Source organism: Xyrauchen texanus, chromosome 49, assembly GCF_025860055.1.
Source record: "Xyrauchen texanus isolate HMW12.3.18 chromosome 49, RBS_HiC_50CHRs, whole genome shotgun sequence".
NCBI lineage: Eukaryota > Metazoa > Chordata > Actinopteri > Cypriniformes > Catostomidae > Xyrauchen > Xyrauchen texanus.
This window is the reverse complement of record NC_068324.1, coordinates 10,096,497-10,118,218: the sequence shown is the minus strand read 5'-3', so window position 1 is coordinate 10,118,218 and position 21,722 is coordinate 10,096,497. Positions and strand designations below refer to the sequence as shown.

Here is a 21,722-nt window from a genome sequence, read left to right as displayed (position 1 = left end):
AAAATTAGTCATAAGTGTTCCCTAATACAGTACACCGGACGCCTACTGTCAAAACTTTAGAGTGACCTCTCATTTCCATCTTAACTTCAGTTGAAACTCTTAAATTGTTCTTTGAAATGCATTCATGTTGTAATGACAACTGTAATTAAGACAGCATTTCTTTTTTTCTTTGTTGAAAAAAATCCAAATTGTATACTGTGATGAAGAGGAGGGTGGGGCTGGGCCGGGAGGACATGAATCAGCCTAATCAGCTGGGAGGGGGATACAGACTAGATGGAGGCGCAAGTTCGAGAGAGAGACAGAGAGAGAGAGAGCGCGATGCATGTGGCCGCATTGCATGTGTGTCTGTGTATGATTTTTTGTTTTATATTGAGATTTATGTTGACTGTTTAGCCGGTTCCCGCCTCCTCCCTGCCCACCTTACCTCATTACATACACATGAATGCCAAATTAATTGAAATTGTTATTAAGTTCTTAAGGGAAAGTGCAGTGGATAATTTAGCTGATTTTGATACTTATTATAAATGTATCGTTAAGAAATTCAAAAGTATGGGTAAGGGAGAAATACTGGCAAATGTAAAATTTGAAAACTCATATAAAGTAGGAATCCGTAAATCAAGACACACTAAAAAGGTTTAAATCTATTTTGATCTATCCTTTAAAATAATTTTATATATATATATATATATAAAATTGTCATTAAAATCCTCCTTAAACATAAACATAGAATCACCCATGAACATTAGATGGTGATGTTTGACTGTGGATCATGAGCAAGCAGAGGACAGACACTGAAGGCATTAATAATGATGATGATGATGATGATGATAAAGAAGATCTGTGATCTACCTATTGCAGTCAGAAGTTAATGAACATTCAGTGCCAATTAGTCTACATGCTAACTGCAATATATGGCAGTATATCCTGTCAGATTTAATTTAATGTTAACAAGACAGAATTCAGTGCATCTGTTCTAACTTTGCATGATGAGAAAATAAACTATTTTCAAAAATTGTGGAGTTGTTCTTCATTTGAACATATTCTGTTTTCCTATTAAGGAGGCAATGTCCCTGTTTTTCATTTTTCGGTTTGTTTGCATTCAGAAGTCATGATTAAAAGTCTTTGAGAAAATATTGCTTTTCTCTTGACTTTATTCACATATGCGATATTGAGGTAATCAAAAAGTAACTAAAGTAATCTGATTATATTACTTTCTTGTTGAGGTAACTGGATTAAGTTACTGAATACTTTTACTAAGTAATCAGTATTTGTAATGGATTACATTTAAAAGTAACCCTCTCAACCCTGGCCGCAAGACCATCTAACTAATGGTTCACGCTGACTTTACAATAGAACCCTGGAAATCCCACTCGCTCCACAGCCTGGCCCGTTGGAGACCCGTTTTCCAGTTTCAGTGGCCCAACGGACCTCACTGACTCACCTGAGGTACTACACAAACATAATACTTTCCCTGACAACTTTCTGATGATAACTTTCCCCCAACCTCAACAAACAACTCGCAACTGCATGCAGACAAAACAGCCACTAACGGCAGTCATAACAACACATGCCAAGTCAAAACATCATAATACTGATATTGAGGAAAAAGGTCTGTTTTTAAATTGTGCTAAGATGTAGAAACTTCAACACACTAAATGCAGTTGTTCTCAACTGGTAGGTCACGATCCAAAAATAACTTAGTTTTTTTTTTTTCCTATTAAGCTTATTTCATGTGAAAAAAAGAAAACAGTTTCAGAGTTCATTTCGTCTAAAAGTTGTTGTTTTTTACTCACCATACATTTTCCCCTCATCGGACAGAATGATTTTCCGTCGGCCACAGGGGGGGTAGATGGCCAAAGCCTCCTGGAAGCTCTGCTCAATATCAGCGCTCCACACGCCCTCAGCGTCATTGTCCATAGGCTTATCGGCCGAGTCGCTCATCCTCTCGATATCCTCCCCAGCACTTTCACTGCCACTCCAACTGCTGGGATCCATTGCAATGACAGGGACCTCTTGGGCCTAGGGAGTGCAAGGAACGCCAACCTGAAAAAAACAAAAAAACATATGTGACACATTAAATGTTGTCCCAAGCCATGTGAATTTAACTGATGCCCTTAAGGTATCTGATAGTATCAGATGCCATTATCATCATTCTTTTTTTTTATTTTCACCCCTTTTCTTCCCAATTTGGAATGCCCAATTTCCAATGTGCTCTAAGTCCTCATGGTGATGTAGTTACTCAATCCGGGTGGCGAAGGACGAATCTCAGTTGCCTCCGCGTCTGAGATCGTCAATCAGTGCATCTTATCACGTGGCATGTAGAGCGTGTTACTGCGGAGACGTAGCGTGTGTGGAGGCCCAAGTTATTCTCCACACATTATAGCGACCACGAGGAGGTTAACTCTACCCTCCCTAGCAACTGGGCCAATTTGGTTGCTTAGGAGACCTGGCTGGAGTCCCTCAGAATGCCCTGGATTTTTACCATGGTACGAACATGGTACTTCAAAGAATTTCATGGCATTACATTATAAGAATAAGAATTTCATATGGCATTATAATGGTGGTGCCCAAAAACATAATATCATCATGGTACTAGGTCCATAAAACAAATACCATGGGACTTTATTGTAAGTGTGAGAAGGAGCAAGGTTATTGAGTTTGGTACCAGTGTGTTTAATAGGATAGCACAGCAATAAATTCTGTCAGGATGCAAAACTTGCCTGTTCACAGATTTAATTTGTTTATGGTTTGGAAATAAACAATAACAATAAATGCTGAGTACATTAAATATGATTAAAACATTCACTCATCACCCATAAAAAACATCAAACTTCATTTAACTGAAAGCTAAAGACGAAGGCATGATTCAAAGCCCATGGAGGAAATGAGAAAACACATAAGCCTGGCTAATTTAGGAGTGGCACTTAAACCAAATCACTTACAAGCTGTCAGTGATGTCAGAAGAGCTTTTAAATTTGTGGTGGAAGATTGCTGAATGACAAATTTCAGTCCCGGAGCTTGAGAGAGAGTGATTAAGCCAAATCATATGCCATCAGCATCAAATGACCACCACTGTAAGTGCCATATTAAAGGGATAGTTCACCCAAAAGTGACAATTTTGTCATGAAGGCAAGTAAATGATAACAGAATTGTCATTTCTGGGTGAACTATCCTTTTCAGGGGAACTGTATGTGTAAAAGCTGTAAAATATCAGGGTCGAATCACAATGTAATTATAAACATAGTTCTACAAATCAAGGAAAGAGTGTGATTATTTGGCAGCAAATTGGTTCCAATTGAGCAGTAAGACATCGAATGTGTGTACACACACAACTTCAAGATAAACTAAAGAAGTGAAAAAACACCACAAACATGGTCTGTATTCTCACTCAAAGTGACTGTTAACTACAAAATCTGTTTTCTCAAGTCACGTCTATCCTGGCAGCCATACTTACTGGGGAAAGGCCCAGTGAAAACAGTGCTGCCTATTTGACAGCTACTACCATGTGTTTCCTGTCAAATGTGAGCACACTTCACAATGTGTAGGTGTGTGTGTTAGTGTGGGAAAAATGGGCTGTATGTGTTTAGGAGCGTGTGTGTGTGTGTACATATACAACTATAGTTTGAGGACAAATCTGAGAAGTAAACACACATACACACACACACATTCAGACATGTCCTCGTATGGGATAAAACAATAGATACAATTACATTTAAAATGTAATGAGTAATTGATTGATTTTCTTTGTTTTTTTCTAAAAAGGCAAAATGATTGTGTAAGTGTTAGGGTTTGGGTTAATCTATAGTAATATGTAAGCGTATGAGTGTAAGTGTGAGTGACTGGGCGGGTGGGTCTCACACTAATGCTCTGACTGTTTTTTTTTATGCACTGAATGCTGACATTGCAAAAACTCACCAGAACTGCTGAGAGAGAGAGAGAGATAAACATTCTTGCATGCTGCAAACTGCTATACATGGTTTGGCTCTTAAACATCATCATCCTGACTTAAGAGATGAACTCAACTGTAATCACTTCCAGCACACTCATGTGTGCACTTTTGGCTTTTCCCACAATTACAATGCAATCTGCAGTTTTCCACTTCTTCCATATCATGGAACCCTCTTGTTTAGATGTGTTTGTTCAATGTACTATATCTGAGTTTAACTTAAAATGTAGCCTTTTTAAAAAAAACTTTTTTATTGGGTTTCAGTTTTTTACTGACATACTGCTTGCTTATCATGGAACTTCTTGAATCTCTCAAATCCAAATGGGTTTCCTTTCATACAAACACTGCCAGCCAGTCAAACTAGTGCATGCTATAATTACGTGTATGGTAATATCTTGGAAATCTGAGAATTCCTAAATCGGTTTTAAATTAAAATCAACAAAAGCTGGCTGGTGGGTTGGATTGCAGAAGATTAAACAGAGAGAACATGATGGTTTAATCGAAGCGAGCAAGAGAGGCAGGTCTCGACACAACATCCTCCCTGTAATTTACAAGACTTCACACTTCAAAAGAGAAAGAAACTCAATGAGAAATAAGCAGTATGAACCTCTAGACACATAGACAAAGAAAGAAAGAAAGAAAGAAAGAAAGAAAGGAAGATATAAAATGGATATAACTATAGATTAAAGCAATAAGCCACAAGAGGCTGGAGCATGGAGTACTTGGAGCATTGACATAGAATGTACTTTGTCAGGTGTTCATAGTAATTTAATAATGGCTTCAAATGTAGTTCATCCAATCAAAATTCAGGGTCGGAACTGAAATTCATGGTAGACATGACAGACAGTGTTACGAACACCGAGAGCGCCTCCCCCTCCAGTCATCGGAGATCTGATTCTCCGGAGTATTGACCGCTAAGACTACATTTCCCATAAGCCCGCATACCTAAGTCTGATTACTCCACAGCTGTTCTCCATTTCCCACGCCCTATATTAACTGTTCAGTTCATTCACTCTTTGCGAAGTCTTGTTTGCTCCGGCGACTCTACCAAGCAAGTTTATCTCTGGTTTACCTTCTAGTTATTCTGTGTACCGTTCCTGCCTGTTGTTTAACCCTGCTAGTTTGCTGCCTGCCTTGTTTATCTCGTGCCTGTTCAGTTCTTCGATTGTTTTCTGCCTGCCCTGACCTCTGCCTGTTCTAGTTACTCTTCTGCCTGCCTTCTACATTCTCTGTTTGCCTGCCTTTGACCCTGCCTGTACGACTTGTGTGCTGTTTATAATAAATACCGCAGATGGATCCCAATTTGCCTGAGGCTTCATTACAGAAGACTTCGCCACACCATGATCCAGCGGTGATTTCACGCATGACGGAGGAGCTCACAGCCCAAGCTAATCAGCTGTCAGCTCAACAACAACAACTGGGGGCAGTGGTGGCTCAGTGGTTGAGGCTCAGGGTTACTGACCAGAAGGTCAGGGGTTCAAGCCCCAGCACCACCAAGATGCCACTGTTGGGTCCTTCAGCAAGGCACTTAAATCCAGGTTGCTCCGGGGGGATTGTCCCTATAATAAGTGCACTGTAAGTCGCTTTGGATAAAAGCGTCTGCCAAATGCATAAATGTAAATGTAAATGTAAACAACTCGTTCGGCTTACGGCAGCAGTTGAAGAGATGATGCGCTCCATGCAGGTACTGCATCCGCCGACACCCGCACCGGCTCCCGCAATACCTCCAGCCAGCTCGGTGACGACTGCCACGCCCCTCGTAGTAACCTCCGCGAGCCCACGACTCGCGCTGCCGGAGAAGTTTGACGGTTCACTGTCGAAATGCAAGGGGTTCGTCATGCAATGCTCCTTGTTCCTTTCTCAGCAACCGGCACTTTACCCCTCTGACGAAAGCAAAATTCTTCTGATGAACTCCGTCCTCACTGGCCGAGCCCTAGATTGGACCAGCCAAGGATTCGCTCAATTTACCTTTGACTCCTTCCGACAAGGTTTGATTGACGTTTTCGATCACCCTGAGGGCGGCAGGAACGCCGGCGAGCAGCTTTTGGCTCTCCGCCAAGGAACACGGACGGCTGCGGACTACGCACTCTCCTTTCGAACCCTCCCGGCCCAAACGGGCTGGCTTGAATCCACCCACAAACTCCTCTTCCGGCAGGGCCTCGATGCAGATCTCCAGTCCGAGCTGGCTTGTCGTGACGAGGGTATTTCTCTAGAGCAGTTCATCGCCTTGGCAATCCGCATAGACAACCTCATCCGTTCCAGACGTCCTGCTTGGTGGTCGACCCCTCTCTCTTCAGTGCCCCAGCCAACCAACACTTCAGAACCCATGCAGGTCGACCGGTCGCACATCTCCCCCGAGGAAAGGGAAGGCCATTACGCCAAACGCCTCTGTCTCTACTGCGGTCAGGCTGGACATCAACACGTCAGCTGCCCAACACGCCCTTCACAGGCTTCACGCCCTGGAGTGAGTCTGCTCGTTTCCTCTACCTTGCCTGGGACCAGTCTTGAGGTACCCATTGCAATAACCTTCCGGTCAACCAATATTGACACCCAAGCTTTGATTGATTCTGGGGCGGCGGGGAATTTTATCGATGAATCGTTCTGTGAACAGTATCAAATTCCCCTGACGGCGTGTAATCCTCCTTTGACAGTGGCGGCGCTAGATGGTCGTCCCCTGGGATCCGGTAAAGTGTGTTACACCACCCGTGACCTCCTCCTGCAGGTGGGGGCACTTCACACCGAAACCATACGCTTCTACGTCATCTAATCTCCTCGCAATCCAGTAATCCTTGGCTTTCCCTGGCTCCGACTACACGACCCACGAATTTCCTGGTGGAACAATCAACTCACTCAGTGGGGTCCCACTTGCTCTACGAAATGCCTACGCTCCATTCGACCTGTCTCCGTCGGGGCCGCCCACGTCATGAAGAACTCCGACACAGTTCCCGCTATTCCTCCGGCATACGCCGACCTCAATGAAGCCTTCTGCAAGGCCAAGGCGTCGCAACTCCCACCACATTGTTCCAGCGACTGCGCCATCGAGCTCCAGCCCAGAGCTTCACCGCCCCGTGGCAGAATGTATCCCCTGTCAGAACCTGAATCCCTCGCCATGAAATCCTACATAGAGGAGGAGCTGGCCAAGGGGTTCATCAGACACTCCACCTCTCCAGCCGCAGCCGGCTTCTTCTTCGTGGGCAAGAAGGACGGCTCGCTACGCCCCTGCATCGACTATCGTGGTCTGAACGACATCACAGTAAATTTCCGATACCCATTGCCCTTGGTTCCCTCTGCCCTGGAACAGCTGCGGTCGGCCAAGTTCTATACTAAACTGGACCTCCGAAGTGCCTATAACCTGATCCGCATCCGGGAGGGCGACGAGTGGAAGACTGCCTTCTCTACCACCAGCGGCCATTATGAATACCGGGTCATGCCGTTCGGCCTGTCCAACAGCCCTTCAGTGTTCCAATCTTACGTCAACGACGTCTTCAGGGACATGCTCAATAAGTGCCTGATTGTGTACATCGACGACATCTTGATTTACTCCGATTCCCTCGATGCCAAGGCTGAGAAATGTGAGTTCCACCTAAGATCTGTTGCCTTCCTGGGGTACATCATTAGCCCCGAAGGGGTGGCCATGGACAATAATAAGGTCCAAGCCGTACTGAACTGGCCCCAACCTACCACGGTGAAAGAACTCCAACGCTTTCTGGGATTCTCCAACTTTTACCGAAGATTCATCAGAAACTTCAGCACTGTCGCCTCACCCCTCACCAACCTGGTCAAGGAGAGTCAACACAAGCTCCACTGGACCCCCGACTCCCTCCAGGCCTTCGCTCAGCTAAAGGAGCGCTTCACCTCTGCACCCATTCTGCACCACCCAGACCCTGATATACCGTTCGTCGTGGAGGTGGACGCCTCGAACACGGGCATTGGAGCGATCCTCTCCCAGCGACAAGGTAACCCTCCTAAGCTGTTTCCCTGCGCCTTCTACTCCCGCAAACTCTCTTCAGCCGAGCAAAATTATGACGTCGGCAACCGTGAACTCCTGGCTATGAAAGCCGCGCTGGAGGAGTGGCGACATTGGTTGGAGGGGTCCAGACATCCGTTCCAAGTTTTCACGGATCATCACAATCTTGAATATCTTCGCTCTGCCAAGAGACTCAACCCCAGGCAAGCCAGATGGGCTCTATTCTTTACTCGCTTTGATTTCACCATTTCCTACCTTCCCGGGTCCAAGAATGTCAAGGCTGACTCTCTATCTCGACAACACGAAGCCACACCTCCACGTTGCAGCACCGAACCCATAGTTCCGCCCGAGTTGTTTCTTGCACCCATCCAGTGGGACCTCATGGCAGACATCACCCAGGCCCATGCCTCCGCTCCGTCCCCACCTGAATGTCCACCCGACCGGACCTTTGTACCTCCCAGTCTGCGGGAGAGGACCATGCACTGGGTACATGATGCACCGCACTCCGGTCACCCGGGCATCACAGCCACCACCCGCCTGCTGCGAAACCACTTCTGGTGGGAGACTTTGTCGGACGACGCGGCCGACTTTGTTAACAAGTGCCAAGCCTGCAACGTCGCCAAAACCCCCAAACAACCGCCAGCCGGCCTGCTTCAACCGCTTCCCATACCTCGACGTCCCTGGTCGCACATCGCTGTGGACTTTATCATGGACCTACCCAACTCTCTACACCATACCACCATTCTAACAGTAATTGACCATTTCTCCAAGACCTGCCGTCTCATCCCGCTGCCCAAACTGCCCTCTGCCCTGGAGACCGCCGAACACCTGTTCCAGTATGTCTTTCGGTACTATGGACTCCCTGAGGACATCGTCTCCGACCGGGGCCCACAATTCACGTCCCGGGTATGGAGGGCTTTCTTCCACCGCCTGAACGTCAACGTCAGCCTCACTTCCGGGTACCATCCACAGTCCAATGGTCAGACGGAACGCCTGAATCAGGAAATAACGAGATTCCTCCGGACGTACTGCCATCACAATCAGGCGGATTGGAGTCGCTACCTTCCGTGGTGCGAGTATGCCCAGAATTCCCTCCTCAAACCCTCGACCAACCTGACACCATTCCAGTGTATCCTGGGTTATCAACCCCCTCTCTTCCCGTGGTCCGGCGAACCCTCCGAAGTCCCCGCAGTCAACGACTGGCTGCAACGCAGTGAGGCAGTGTGGGACCAGGCCCACGTCCACCTTCAACGGGCGGTGAATCACTCCAGAGAGCAAGCCAACCGTCACCGTCGTTCCGGCCCCAGTTACGTCCCTGGCCAATGGGTTTGGCTCTCAACCCGAGACATCCGCATGCATCTACCATGCAAAAAACTCAGTCCTAGGTATGTGGGTCCCTTCAAGATTCTTAGACAGATCAATCCAGTTTCTTTCCGTTTGCAACTCCCTACTAATTACCGTATTTCTCCTACTTTCCATGTCTCCCTGCTCAAACCGGCTGATGCTCCGAGGACTGAGGAGGGGGCGCCTCCCGGGCCCCTCCCCATGATTGTGGGCGGTGAGGAGGCCTTCCTGGTGCGCACCCTGCTCGACTCCAGGCGTCACCGAGGTCAGATCCAGTACCTGGTGGATTGGGAGGGGTACGGTCCGGAAGAAAGATCCTGGGTCAGCGCCAATGACATCCTGGACCCCAACCTCATTACTGAGTTCCACCAGATCTACCCGGAAAGACCGGCCCCTCGACCTCGGGGGAGACCTCGACGCAGGTCTCATCCTCGCGTCCGGAGCCGCTCACGGGGGGGGCTCTGTTACAAACACCGAGAGCGCCTCCCCCTCCAGTCATCGGAGATCTGATTCTCCGGAGTATTGACCGCTAAGACTACATTTCCCATAAGCCCGCATACCTAGTAGGGCTGTGCCGATGGACGATGATATCGTCCATCGTGATGGCTGACCAACATCATGATGTAGAGCCACCATCGTGATGCCACGTCCCCTTTTGCGAGTCTTGCTAGTGTGACTCACTAATCCTAGTCTCTTCTATAGTTAACCTAAAAACTTTGCAGGGATTGCTCTGTAAATTAAATTGAGAATATAACTAATATGTTATTTTAAATACTGTAGTATATGCCAGAGACGTGACGTGTTAGTCTGTGAAAGTACCGTGTCAGGCAGGCTACACAAATATTGATCTTGACATTGTTAGCTTCTTGTCTTTTTTTTACATGTCTTACACTGTACATTTAGATTAAAATATTTTATGTTGTAGGCTACAAGAAAATAGCCTTTATTAATTAATTATTAGTAGTTGTAGTGTCTCAGAAAATCTTGCTCATTGTCACATAGCTCTTGTATACACTGAAGCGGCAGTTTAAGATAAACCCAGACCAGCGAACGTCAAATAACTTTTGTCTGGTTAATACTTTTAAAGAAAAATGTCCTTGGCCATAAATCCATAATGTCAAAATAAATGAAAGAAACAAGGTGAATATGAACAACACACATTTATTAAAACATAGAAGAACAACAAATAAAGAACAAGAAAACGGGAACAACACTCAGACCGAAACTCGGCATTAACATTTCACTTATAATTAGCAGCACAATTAACTTCAGCACAGGCTACAAAATATATTATGTTATTGAAATACTGTAAAGTGGTCATATGAACGTTTAAAAAATAATATGCAAAATCGAATAGCTCCGCAACGGATGGTGAAAAATGCGTAAAGAAGTCTAATATATTTCACCATAGACCATGTTTAAATTTCGATGTTTCTGGCCAGAAATACCAACATATTCACTTTATCTGGTTTTAATAAGCTGCGGATTGGAGTAACTACACTACCCGCTGTGCTGAAGACCCGCTCTGATGGAGTACTGGTAGCACATATGCACAGATATTTCCGTGCTAATCTTTCCATGAACGGAAACCTTTTGTCGTTCGTTTTCCACCAAGTCAGCGGGTCCTCTTCCCCATCAATGGCCATTTCCTGCAGGTACATGGTCATTTCTGCCTCGACCTTTTCCTCATCAGTGAGTAAAATAACAAAATTATAGTTTTTAAGTGGAAAATAGTATTTATGTAAAGAGATATATTAAAATAAAAAGTGCACAACTCTTCTTAAGTGAAAAAAAAATTCTTCACATGTCGTGCAACCTACTGATAAAGCGCCGACGAGTCATTAGTTGGGTTAGTAAAATACCGAAATTATAATTTTTCATATAATTTTTGAAAATTATATGAAATTATATAATCCCCCCTCCCCGCCCCACCCCACCGACGATATCATCGTCCATCACGATGTTTTACTGTCAACATCGTCAACTGCCAATTTAGGGGACATCGCCCAACCCTAATACCTAGGTCTGATTACTCCACAGCTGTTCTCCATTTCCCACGCCCTATATTAACTGTTCAGTTCATTCACTCTTTGCGAAGTCTTGTTTGCTCGGCGACTCTACCAAGCAAGTTTATCTCTGGTTTACCTTCTAGTTATTCTGTGTACCGTTCCTGCCTGTTGTTTAACCCTGCTAGTTTGCTGCCTGCCTTGTTTATCTCGTGCCTGTTCAGTTCTTCGATTGTTTGCTGCCTGCCCTGACCTCTGCCTGTTCTAGTTACTCTTCTGCCTGCCTTCTACATTCTCTGTTTGCCTGCCTTTGACCCTGCCTGTACGACTTGTGTGCTGTTTATAATAAATACCGCAGATGGATCCCAATTTGCCTGAGGCTTCATTACAGACAGACAGATGAAATCAAACTGCAGATAATGAGCTTAATTAAACTAAATACTGTATGTCATACTAAGCCACATCAACTTTCAAAACCAAATTAAATTTGCACTAGCCGTTTCATCTTTGGATGTCAGGACAAATCTTACGTGTGCACATGATGTAACCGTCCCAATATTCCTGGCTGTGAGGCGAGTGGGCAGGCGGTTTGGGCAGTCTGTCTGCTCTGGTGCTTTTGCTCTGACAAAGTGGCAAAGAAAGCCAAGATGTTGTGACTACTGCAATATGGCAGTGCTTGATGCTGGAGAGAGGCGTGCTTGTGCGGGATCTCCTTGGCAGATTAGTCATGCAACAATGTACTGTGGTCACACTTACAATACACTTTAACCTCCAGGCTGCCTCAGCCAGCCAAACGAAATGCATGGGTGCGATTCAACACAAACTGCAAGGCACACATCCACCCTGGGCAGATGTCTCGCTTCCTCTGGTCCATTCTCTCTGCCAATGGATAAGGGTACCTCAAAATGTGTTTGTGCTTGTGCTGTCCACAGGCAAGGACACTACCAAAGTGCCAGCTTGTTGTAATTAAATGTAATGCTATATGTATGACAACAGAAAGTATTTGTGTGGGGTGGCATTTCTGTTAAAGCATTAGTTTACCCAAAAATAGAGTTTAATTGAGTTTAATTCTCACCCTTATGTCATTCCAAACATTCTTCCAAAAAGGGAGACATTAGGCAGAATGTTAGGGTCTGACTGCCTCAGTCACCATTAACTTTCATCGCATCCATGTCAATGGTTAACTGAGGATGTCAATAAAAAAATAATTTCTCCTCTTTTCTCCCCAATTTGGAATGCACAATTCCCAGTGTGCTCTAAGTCCTTGTGGTGGAGTAGTGACTTGCCTCAATCCGGGTGGCAGAGGACAAATCTCAGTCGCCTTCACATCTGAGACTGTCAATCCACACATCTTATCACATGGCTTGTTGAGCGAGTTACCGCGGGGACATTCATGGGGAGGCTTCACGCTATTCTCCACGGCATCCATGTACAACTCACCACATGCCCCAACGAGAGCGAGAACCACATTAAAGCGACCACGAGGAGGTTAACCCATGTGACTCTCTCCTCCCTAGCAACCGGGCCAATTTGGTTGCTTAGGAGACCTGGCTGGAGTCACTCAGCACGCCCTGGATTCGAACTTGTGACTCCAGGGGTGGTAGTCAGCGTCTTAACTTGCTGAGCTACCCAGTTACATTTTGTGTAACAAATAAGAAAGACATTTATGGAAAATACAGGTTCGGAATGACATGAGGATTACATAAATGACAACAGAATTTTCATTTTTGGGTGAACTATCCCTTTAAGGTGACAATGGCAAAATTATTCATGCATTTTACTTTAGTCTCAATCACACATTATGCTTGATTCAATGCAGAACTGTCAAGCAGATTTCTGTAAAGTGTTTGTGGGACACTCTCAATCTCACTTCATTACTAAATGAAGCAGTAATCAAACAGCCCTGGTCTCATCTGCACATTAGCAACCCTATTCATGAAGTTGGCAGCTGGGTCGAAGCAAAGCAGCTCCAATTTTGCCTGCCTCCACTTTGCGACTTTGGTTAGTTTAAATTAGGGAAGTCAATTGATAATTTTTTTAATCAAATTAATTATATAATATGCTAACTAATTCATAAAATGAATTGCAATTTAACCACAGGACCTATATTATATAATTGCCATGAAAGTCCCCCAAATATAAAAAAATTAAATACTGTATATAACGATTAAATAATTATAAAGGATAATATTTCAATAATTTTTCATATAAAACATATCATAAATAACCAATACATTATTGTGGCAGCTGATTGATTAGGCATTGATTAAGCAATAGAAAAATGGCTTTAGGCAATATACTGTTTATTTCCATACTATTGAAAATAATCCTATCACTAGAGTTCCCAGCAATTCATTTGGCAATTGAATTCAGAAATTTGTCTGAGGTAGACTTTAGGGCTTCTTTAAGGGTGCGGTTACGTTCACATCTGTCAGACGGACACTTTTGGAGTGTCATGTCATAAACAGCGTTTTAGGATGCTGTGCCAAGTTAAACATGGAAAAAAACACATTGCGAGACCACTGCATTCCCAGTCCAACTATGTGTGAATGCAAGAACGCCTCCTCATTGCTGCCTAATCAGTTAATGACTTAACCACAAATGTTTTTGTATTAATGTACCTCACAAAAAACAAATTGGCTAATGCAGATCACTTTTATGTCCTTTTATGAGCTTGACAGACCAGAGTTATTTAAATTTTATGGCAAAAAAACCTTGTAAAGACTTTTTTGATAAAATCTCAGCAATTTGAACAGTGTCAAAAAGAATAAAAAATCTCATTCCAATTCAAAACAACAGCACGGTAAACATTGTAATGCCACCGCATGCTCCATTCAATCAAACGAAACAGATCCCCTCACGTGGTTGCATTAACCCCTGTAAGCCTATTCCACTTTCATAAGATGAGATACATAAGATATAATGGAGAAGGCTTATTAAGTTATTAAGTGAAGGCATAATGAACAAAGGGTTTTCATATATCCAGTGTCTGTAAGTGATCGCATAGAGCCTTTCTCCAATGCATTTCCAGCAGTGACACGAGATGCACGCACAATGCTATTAGTCTCTACATTACTCTGTCATCAGCCAGGAAATTCAATTAAGGATGACCTAAAAATCCCTTCTTTCAGTCCTTCTCTAAGAGAGAGAGGCATTTGCCTTTCAGTGGCATGTGTTGTATAACGGCCTGCACATCTTGCATTATGACTGTCAGTGTAGTATTTGCTTAGATGAAACCATGTCCTTTTATTTACGAGGAACCATGCCAGAGAATCCTTCCTCAAAGAAACCCTTGCCTTAGAATCCAAAAAGCATTATCTAAGGAAGACTTCTTCAAGATGCAAGAAATGTGAAGGGTCCTTAAGAAAGGGCTATGAGGCCTATTCAGAGAATTTGGCAAAGAAGCATCTTTAATCAGATAAAAATGGTTCTCAACATTGTCATAGGTATTTAGCATCACCAGCATGTTCTTTAAATTAATTATTTGTCACGCTTATAATTTAAGCATGGGTCTAGTTTTCCTGTAGCTCTACTGGTTGTTGAGGCCATCAATGTTAAGGTTGTGGGTTAGATTCCCAAGAAACACGCCAATAAACATAAATAAGTGTATTACTGTAACCATACTTTTCTTTTAAATAATGTGGTAATCAACATTATACCAAAAATTTTGTTGATTGAGCTTCACTTGTATTAAACCCCGAAAGTTCCATTTAAAAGATCATAATCTCTGACAAGATCATCCATGAGATGACAGTTTACAATTCTAATGATTTAGATAAACTTGGGTGGCATAGACAGATCCACCTGAACAGATTTGGCTGTCTGCACGTTGCTTGCTGCCCAGGTTATAACCTTTTTCAATGTAATTTTGAAGGTCACACAAACCTGCAACTCCAAGCGAAAACACATCTGCGAATCGCACTGCATGGATTCCTAAAGGACACTAGGCATGTAAGCACTGTTGTTATTGCTTTGCCTCCGGCTACGTAATCCTCTCAACCAAGTGCTAATGACCCAAAGTGATGGCTGAACAGTTGGAAAGTTATTGTCTAATGGCCAGAGAAAGTTCTCTTCTTTAAATTGCTTTGCAAAAAGTCTGCTGACAATAATACCAGACATATTTTTTATGCTTACAGACATTTTTCAAATAGATAATGAGTTTAGAGACATGGAATCAGATGCAATAACTATACATGAGTGATAAATTTGTTCAACATGATGTAGTTCGCTAGTAAGACATATTCTTGAATCAACATCCTTTGTTTGTCCTGAAACAAAATTCCAATCCTAGCTCTATTTAGTTTTTCAAACAGTTTATGAATTTAGCGACATGGAATTAGATGCAGTGAGTATATCTGAGGACTAATGTTCAAGAATCAAAATACTTGGTTGATCCTGAAAGACATTTCCTATCCTAACCCTAGCCTCACCCTTACTAAAATCATATCATGATTTACTAAAGTTAAAATCATGGAAATGATTGGTTGGGGGAAAAAAGGAATTTTAAAAGTTGAATGCCCATTACCCCAGTCCTCTACCTTACCCTATCCCTAAAATCAATAGGAATGTAGCTCCACAATCAACAAGGATGTAGGAATGTGTCCTACTTGTATAAATCGTGTTAAGTGACTAAATTCAATCCCTACATGGTACTAGAGGCCACATACAAAGTCAACTTCCTACAAGTATTGTGAGACAATCTGGGAGCAGGCTGGCTTCCTTCAGTTATTGCGGGCCAAAATCCACAGGCTTCATTCTTCAAAAGGAGGCTATTTTTTGCTGAGTCAGACCCTGCTATTATCCTATGTCTTCCTGGGGTGTCACTCTCCCCAACCCATCCCACAATGCCTCGTCCAGGAAATGGAGGAGACGACGTGTTCAAATAAGTGTGAGCTCCTTAGAAGCATGACCAGTGTTTGCTCATAACCTTTCCTGCAGGCGACAAATACATTTACTCCAAAGGGTGCCATGAACTCCGGTCGCCTCCTGATTTACCGCAGACACGGTTTCTCACAGGGAACATAGACGGTTCTTATAAATGTCGCAGTGAGTCTTTTCAAAACTCACAGACAGTACATCTGATCACATTGTATCAAAACAGAATTGCTCGCCCTTTCTTGGCATCACCTGAAATCCATCTAGTGCACAGCGGTATCTTTTTAATCAGGTAAAAGAAAGATTTGGGTCTTTTTGTTATCTTTGTAAGTGCAAGCCATTTTTACTATCGTATCAATCCACAAAAGATGCATTGACAGTCGTCAGTGGAATTTTTCGATAACATTACCAACTCTATCCTAAAAGAGCTTTAGAAGACCTTTCAAGTCAGTAACATTTTCAACCATCTCTGATTAAAGCTCTACAAGAGATGAATATTGGTTTGTTAACTGGAACTGGGTTTGTGCTTTTGTCAGGAACTGACTCATTTAGTTACTGATTTCACTCTGACTCTCCCTAAGCTGTTGTTCTGGTGTTTCCACTGAGTTAAAGGAACATTAAAGCTGGCAAACAGATATTAAGATTAAATAATAACCTATACAAAAGAAATCGCTACAGTTTTTGCTCAACCTCTCAAAGCAACGAACTGATGGAGTGTACATTAATACGTATCCATCCATCCGTCTTTCTTACTTACTTTCCTTCCTGTCTTCCTTCAGAATTCACTCACAAACTTTTCCATAAGCTAGGTCAAGCCCAGCAACATTTACTATTCAACTAAAAGGAAGTCCAGTAATCAGCCACAAGCAGACATGCTGACGTCAGTGGCAGAGTTCCAGAAAGGGTCTCTCGCTCTCACTCGAGCTGTCCTTGGTCTCGTGGAGTGGTAGGCTGTTTGGAGAGAGCCGCCCTTTTGTGACAACAGAGTTTACCTCAGGGCATGGCGTGGGCCTCCTGCTGCCCAGGGCCTCTGAGGACACCCTATTGTTCCTGTGTTCCCTGAACAAAGCCAGCCACCCGTGCCCCTGCTTCACACAGTCCCACTGAGCTATTGTTGCACTGACAAACTCTCAACCCAAATTTCATTACATATGAATTTTCCTTTGTCACCCCTTCAGGCTCCCTTCTCGCATTTTGCTCTGACAAATCTTTTCGGGTTTCGTATTCCACCCCCCCCCCCCCACCTCCCGGTTATCATACAAGACTTGTGATTGTGCATGCCAAAAGAAATGCAACAGCCCAGGCAATAAACACGTGTGACTCAAAAGGGAAAGAAAAGTTATTTTAGAGTGTAAGACCAATTTAGTGTCCGAGAATGTGATAACTTCTTAAAATCCTAACTTTTATTTTGTCTTACAATACACATCCTAAACACCTGTTGCTTAAGTAAAAAAGATTTCAGAACTTTCAGAAATGTTTTGATGCTCAGCAAAATCTGAGATTATTTTTCACTTATTAATAAAAAGGTGGCAATATCCAAGTATGTTGACGATAAATGTTCCTGCAGTCTGAATATTTCTCTACGGGTTATCTGCATGAAAAAAAGAACACATGTTGTGAAGAAATAGATACAACACAGATGAGATCAATAAAGTAAGTGTTATAAAACATTTGCCTTCAACAATGATTATAAGACCAAGCTTTATCAGATGTGTGATTGTCAAATAACTAGTTTTTGGCTCTGCCCCATTTAATTAGCATTTCCCTGTCAATGTGCTTTTGTGGATGGTCTAAAATTGTTAGTCCAAAAGATGTAATATATTTCCCACTAAAACTACATTGGAAAACACATTAATTCCAAGACCCTAAGAAGTGTATTTTGGCTGAATATAACACAGTCCCCTCCTGCAACTAAACTTAATCACCCTCTTTTTCATAAAAAGACATGTAAGAGAAAAGGACAAAATACAACATAATGGTGATGATAAGCTAAATTACTAGATAACATCGAGGCACACAAAAGACATGTAAGAGAAAAGGACAAAATACAACATAATGGTGATGATAAGCTAAATTACTAGATAACATCGAGGCACACACAAGCCATATGGTGCCTCCACCACTATCGCCTGTTGCTGGCATAACAATAGGGTTGGCAAGATGGTGAGTGCCAGCAACAGTCAAACAAATGGCCGTTCCTCTGAATTAGCACAGAGCCGGAATGAATACACAGTTTAACATCTTTCAGCCTACAGGTGCACTTAAGTGGCAAACCAGATGTCAGCATTGGAGCAGGACTGTTTGTGGAGTAATTCAGATGCTCCACAAGCCCCTGCTTCAGTAAGAGCAGGAACAATGAATGGACCCTTCCCCCGTTTTCCCACAATCCCATGCTCCCAGAGGAAGCCTGCCTAGTGAATTGGGCACATTGATTTTTCCCTTCCCTGACAAATTTAACAGCATTACCTGATATCATCTCTCTGAAAAGTTATATATATTTACTACAATCATAAATACAATCAAAGGGTCACCACTTTTAGAGTAACAGATAGATGAAAACAAATGTTCCGTTCACATATAAACTGTCAAAAAAAATGTTTGACAGAAGCCTACTGCTCATAGCTTTAAAATGAATGCTTATAAGGCCATATATTCCTACGCTACAAAATCTGCATTATTCCTAAAAAAAAACTATAACAGATAAAAGTAAAACAGATAATTGTTTAACTGTTGAGAAGTTTTCACGTTTTTTGGAGCAGTGGGGTGTTTGAATTATAAAAGAGTGTATCTACTCTGTTTACATAAGTTAAATAGAATGGCAAGTTGAAACAACAACACAATGGTGTAGGGGTCCTTTTCTTTTGAGACAACAAACAACTGCCAGACAGTGTGGGAGAGAGGGGCCAACACCAAAAAGAAGAAACAAATATGATGTTGCTTCTACAGTATAAAGGCAGGCATATTCGAAATATTGATATTAAAATAAAACTGTATTAAGCAAATAATGTGTAAGCTCAAATATATTAAACTTTTCTCGCCGCCACTAATCCACCTCGCCTGATTCCACCAATGATCGAATAAGGGGCCGTTCAGACCGAACGCGTTCTCGCGCTAAAAATACCCAAAACAAAACAAAGCTAGATGCGAACGCAGGTGTCTTGAGAAGCGTTTTTTAAAAGTAAAGTTCAACTAAATCTTACACTGCGTCTAAAAAATTCGGATCCCCTGAAGGAACTGTCCGTCTAACTCAAGTAGGCTAATGCTTACAACAAAACAAACAACAACAAAATTATTTTGATTTTTTTTTTTTTTAACAGTGCAGACGGATGCAAAACCAGTTCGGTGTGAGCGGCCCCTAATACCACGAAAGTCCAATCAGTTAGTTTATGCCAAAAAATTAAACACACACCGTTACAAAAAAAAAACAAAAAAAAAACCGTACAATTTGTGACCCATTTCTGATGCCCGAAAATTCAGTTGAGGTAGGCAGCTCGCTACTGTAGTTTAATTTTAGTCCGAGGGAGCTTTCAAACGTCCAGATTAATTATTAACAGTTTCTGGACCATGGACTCTCTCTCTCTCTAAACCTTTATTTATGTACACAAAACTGATGTATTTTTTTTGTCTTTCTTTCTTTCTTTCATTCAGGAAAGCAAAGATTGAATATGCAGGTTGTTTGTTCAGCAGACCAAGCAACCAGTCTACAAGTCACTAAGGTCAAGTTAATAACCATAAATCAATAACACTGACTCAGGCCATTATCAGCACGAGGATTACTATTAAAGTAAATATGGACTCACAGTTAAAACGAGATTGTGGGAAACTTGTTGCCACAGCTTGTAGGAACAAATGTCTGGACCTCTAGAAGTGATGAAAATCTCTGCAGATGTTTGCACAATCTATAAACAAGAAAACAATTTATTTTAATAGCCTAGTCTGTATGAAATACAGAAAAAGGTTCCGATTATTATTAGTATCATTTGTAAATTATCCTGCTACTTGTGTCAATGAATGCTATTATTCATACTATTCTCGCAATCTTTGGTAACTAAACCATAATCCATTTAATAAATACTATACAGTTAAAATAAATATAACGAGTAGAAGAAAATGTTATTCTTAGGCTATAGTTAAAATAAAATTATACAGGAAACCTATATAGCCTAACTTCTAAGCGCTCTTATTAACTGAAGTATAAAGCGCACACTTACCTCAGTCTTTTACATGTGTGATGCACAGCAATCTGAACGAGCGCGTGCACGGATTTATTTCCAGCTGATCGCTTTATATTCTTGTAGTCGGAGCGCGAGAGCGCGACTATTCCGCGTATCTAACAACGATGCGAAGTATGCGCGGAATGAGGGCAAGAATGAAATGAACGTGAAGAACGGAGTTTGCGTTGGGGCGTGTCACAGTGACGTCACAGCAGAACTCCAGGCGGGAGGGACTGAAGCTGAATGTGGTGTGACCGACTGAGGGACAGTAGCATTCGCGAGTTCATGAAGGCGACGAAAGCTACGCAAAGGAACACATTTTGTGAAACCTTTAATGAAACTCCAAAAAGCCTGCCTCAACTGTGTCTTCAGCACCCCCGCACACGGGCCCACGTGGTCCTCTCAAGTGGTCCTAAAGTGAAGTTTTGCAAGGCGGTCAATCGTACTTCGTTGTTTAGTCTACTTTTTGGACTCACTACAATAACGTTTAAGGAGATATAACGTTGTTATGTAAAAAAAATATGTAAAATGAGGTAATATTATGGTTTAAATGGAAGTGGTATAAAAGGCAGATATATAAAACACCAATCTCTGTTTGTTATATTTCATATCCACAGGGAGCCACAGAAGGGTTGTTAATGTTCAGCCATAATATGAACCATTGCCACCTTGTGGTAAGAACAGACTAAAGCGGATGTTGTAAATGTCTTTTAAAACTGTAAAAACAATAATAGTATTATGAGTTTCCATATTGTCCATGTGTTTTCATGTATAAAAGAGCGTGTCTACATATCTATTCACTTCAGAAAAGTGTTCTAAGAATAAAGCAGATCTTTTTCCTACAGATTGTCGACTGCACACCAACACAGAGGTAAAAAACAGGAGATGATATTAAAAATAACGTACATATTTAACAATGATCTAGTAATCTTCTTAAATTGGCAAAAAGAACCGATCAAACTATTACCTCACAAGCATAATGTTAAAAGAATAACTTAATGAAGACACAGACGTTGACATAAACTCCATTTACAATGTGTGCTTAAAAGAAGGATTGTCCTAGTTTGAATAAGTGCAGGGGACCATATCACCCTTTGAAAGAGTGGACATCTGATGCAGCTGCTACGCCCTTGACCACTGAGCAAAGATTTGTACATAACAAAATTCATCCAGCAAATATATTACACAGTGGTGACAATGCAAAAAAGGAGAACCATGCTAAATCATTAAAGATCAATATGTGCTTTTACAGAAGGAGAGAGTAGGAGAGAGATGAAAGATGTAATTAAATGGTCATATAATTGGATCTGGAGAACAAGCAATGAAGCATCTTGTTAACTTGCTACTGTTACCCCAAGAGAGCACATCAA

At 42.4% G+C, this 21,722-nt stretch overlaps 1 protein-coding gene across 1 annotated transcript in view; it reads right to left on the bottom strand.

The window, feature by feature from the left end:
* LOC127640405 (transcriptional enhancer factor TEF-1-like) overlaps nucleotides 1-20,486 on the bottom strand; it is a 44,611-nt gene extending 24,125 nt beyond the window's left edge. The window contains exons 1-3 of the mRNA XM_052122936.1: nucleotides 20,350-20,486; nucleotides 19,939-20,037; nucleotides 1,794-2,043 (exon numbers count right to left, since the gene is read on the bottom strand). Coding sequence (XP_051978896.1) covers nucleotides 1,794-1,995 — 202 coding nt within the window. The 5' untranslated portion in view covers nucleotides 1,996-2,043; nucleotides 19,939-20,037; nucleotides 20,350-20,486. The remainder of the gene's footprint in view (nucleotides 1-1,793; nucleotides 2,044-19,938; nucleotides 20,038-20,349) is intronic.
* Between the last annotated feature and the right edge of the window lie 1,236 nt (nucleotides 20,487-21,722).